General features: G+C 41.9%; 1 protein-coding gene across 1 annotated transcript; it reads right to left on the bottom strand.

Annotated features, from left to right (window-relative positions):
• Positions 1–291: 291 nt before the first annotated feature.
• On the bottom strand, positions 292–1,203 carry TAS2R4 (taste 2 receptor member 4). Its single transcript, XM_069087041.1, has one exon. It carries the CDS (start codon positions 1,201–1,203, stop codon positions 292–294), a length of 912 nt encoding a protein of 303 aa, XP_068943142.1.
• Between the last annotated feature and the right edge of the window lie 2,105 nt (positions 1,204–3,308).

Genomic DNA, 3,308 nt, shown 5'->3' with positions numbered 1-3,308 from the left:
GAAAGAACCCAGGACAACCAGGATGCATAGGTGAAGAAAGATTACAATCATGGAGGATAGCCAGTAAAAATGCCTAGAGTTTGCAGATGGAGTGTCTAGTGAAATGAATAGCAAGGACAATGTCACTAAATTACAAAGTAAATGAGGTAATGGGGGGAATAAGATGGAAGGAGACTGGAAAGATAGAAGGGAGCCAGATTATGAAGAACTGGAATGGAATGGAAGGCTGGTCCAGAGCCTCAGGTTAGAGGAGGTGCCCTGAAGCCTAGGTTTCCTCATAAAATGCTATCTTCAATTGCACCACAGAATGTTCTTTATTCTTGCTTTTAGTTTAGGGTGCAATAAAATAATGAGGATAGTATGTCCTGGAGAGTAAGCGCAGTTGACCATTATTGTAATTCCTCTGACCCAATAATTTCTCCTCACAAAGGAAGGGGAAAAGGCAGTCAGTTGAGCAATGGAATACGGAACATAGAGAATGAGAAAAAAAATCATAACTTTCATAGCACCTACATGAGCTTTGGTCTGAGGGTTCCAAAAGCTGCTGGCATTTTTCTGCATCTCCTGCATATGTCTCCTCAGGGAAGAGATTAACAGGGAACAAGAAACCAAATTGATGACAAACTGGAGGCTTAAGCTCAGTACTATAGAGGTCAGAAAGAAGACAGAGCCACTGGTGCTGACCATGGTGCTATTCCTCAAATTCTCCTTAGAGGAACCAAGTGAGTTAGGGATTTTGCTGAGCAAGATAAACAAATGTGCAGAGACAGGAACCAGTAGACATGCTAGCAACAGCCACGGTGTCTTCAAGGATATATTTCGCTTTAGCCAGAGAAACAAACAATGGTTGAAGTTGGCAATCTTCACACAGTAAAAGATGTTGAGCAAGGTCATAATCCAGAGGCTGCAGGAGTCCACTAATATCCAAGTGCTCACAATTATTGTGCACACAAGTGTAGGGCACTCACTCTGTAGAAAAATTAAGCTTATCACTAAGTACAGGAACATTAGACACAGACTTATGCATCTGATGATGGAGAGACTAGACAGGATCATATCAAAGGAGGAAAGGTTTTTATTTTTGATCCAGGTCCTACAATTGACTGTCACGATCAATAAGTTTCCAACAATCCCTGTCAGGAGGTGAATTACAGAGAAAATCATGAAGAAAATATGAAAGAAAAAAGATACAGATACAAGCATCTTTGTGTGTCCAGGATTCTCCACGTGCTGTAATGCTAAAGCAGAAATTCTAATATTGTTCAGATCTATCCCTGTGGCAAAATTGTTCTTACCTCTTCTATTCTTCCAGAACTGCAAATGATATTGGTACATCATCTAAGGACCAGCTGCTTTTTATGGGATGCAAATGTTCTAAGGATTACATTACTGCTCCTTCATTCACACCCTTTCTATTTTCTTTAGGGGAACATAATTATATCAAACCAGGAACAGCCTGGTATGAAGGAAACAGATGGAGGAGGGTCAGAGTTAGCGTTAATGCCTTTCTTCCTTTCTTACCTTCAATCTCTCACCTTGTACCTAACTTCTTTCCTCCTATGGATAACATTGGTCAGAATACCTGGGATAAACTCAACACCTCCTCATTGCAGAGGAAAGAAAATATTTGAGGTAAACTAATCTCTGTCTCCTAGCTTTTATAAAATGTAATTGTAATTCTTATTGATACCATGAGAAGTACTAAAGTGTAGGGAGTACAATGTCTATCTTAAAGTCTGGAAAATCTGGGTTCAAGTCCTACCTATGAGTCTGTACTGTAATTGCCAAGGAAAGACAACTTCCCAAGGTTCAAAATACCAGCATAGGTGCTCTCCATTTTATTCAGTGACCAACCAAGAACAGAGAAGATCAAAACATGACATCATTCCAAAATACAGCATTTACTAAGTGTGATTAAATAATCTCCAAGGACTACCCCACCCCAGGACCTTCCAATCATTCAATCAATTACAAAGTCCCTGGTCTAAATACTTCTCCACCCCTAGGCTATACCTTTATTTGTCAATCACAGAGCACAAAAAGGTCAAAAGTTCCCCACCCCTGGATCACAATTGAATCTACCCCAGAGTTACATCAAGTTTAAACACAGCACTTAATACCCAAATGGAGGTCTTTTCTTCATCTTGACAGGAGGCAAGTTCTCAGCAATCTTAGTTCCTAGGGAGACAAGGCTTAGCAAGGCCACAAGATACATTGCCAGTCCCTCCATTAATTCATCCTCTGTCTGTAGAACAGTCCTAGAACCCCTGAAAACATTAGCAAAACCCTCTCCTAGGATTTCTGTAAACATACAACAAGAAAATCCTTCTTCAGGGCTTCTGAACCAACAGAAAGGTTCCCAGACCCCTGCAACAACAGCACTGTCCTTCACCAGTGGACAGTATTCACTCTGTCTGCAGGACAGTCTCCAGACCCCTGCAACAACAGCACTGTCCTTCACCAGTGGACAATATCCACTCTCTGTCTGCAGGACAGTCTCAGGGCTTCTTAACCAAAAGCCGGGTTCCAGGACTTCTTCAACAACAGGACTGTCTTTCACCAGTGAACAAATCTGGCAAAAGAACATCAAAACAGACAGACAAAGTACCAGCAAAACAGCCATGTCTCCTCAGTCCTTGGCAGCTCAGGGGGCAGGTCTCAAAAGTGCAGGGCAATTCAAAGCGGCCACCAGCAATTCTCTTAGTCTCTCTCCCTGCCTCCACGTGGGTGCTGCTTCCAAAAAAGGTCTTCCGCCTCTCTCTTGTCTCTCCAAATCTACGTCACCAGCTCCTCCCAATTCAGGACTTTCTTTTCACATCAACAAGTCCATCCCACAGGTGGGATTAACAAGCTCTGGGTTTTAACACAATCAATTTGAAAACCAAGCCCAATACAGGGGAATCTCCACATTCCATTACTATCACAGAGTCATACTCACCATGTAACCCTGGGTCATGTGACTCTCTAAACTAAAATGATAAAGAATTTGCTCATCTGTATCAGCGGGATGGATTTTTTTTCCTCCCCACTGTCTCCCTCCCTCAGTATCACATTAATGAAATCACAGGTTCAACCCCACCCTCAGCTCCCAAACAAAAACTCTAAAGATATAAGACAAGTAGTAAAGCATAGTGGGAGCTCTTCCTGCTTTGGAAACAAGGATCCCTGGATTCAAATTTTGACTCTGATACTTACTGGCTGTATTATCCTAGACAAGTCAGTTCATCTCTCAGTGTCCCAGGCAACTCTCTCATTTCTCTTCCCAATTTTTCCTCCACTTCTTTTATTTGGTTTTCAAAATCCTTCTT

Source organism: Petaurus breviceps, unplaced genomic scaffold (genome assembly GCF_028583685.1).
Source record: "Petaurus breviceps papuanus isolate PSGF00001 unplaced genomic scaffold, PetGlider_PUasm1.0 181, whole genome shotgun sequence".
NCBI classification, from domain to species: Eukaryota; Metazoa; Chordata; class Mammalia; order Diprotodontia; family Petauridae; genus Petaurus; species Petaurus breviceps.
Note: the sequence above shows the minus strand (reverse complement) of the source record. Positions and strands in the feature narration are given on the sequence as shown.

What these genes read in the sequence shown, in the direction of transcription:
- TAS2R4 (XM_069087041.1), bottom strand. Translation starts at nt 1,203, where the DNA reads ATGCTTGTATCTGTATCTTTTTTCTTTCATATTTTCTTCATGATTTTC.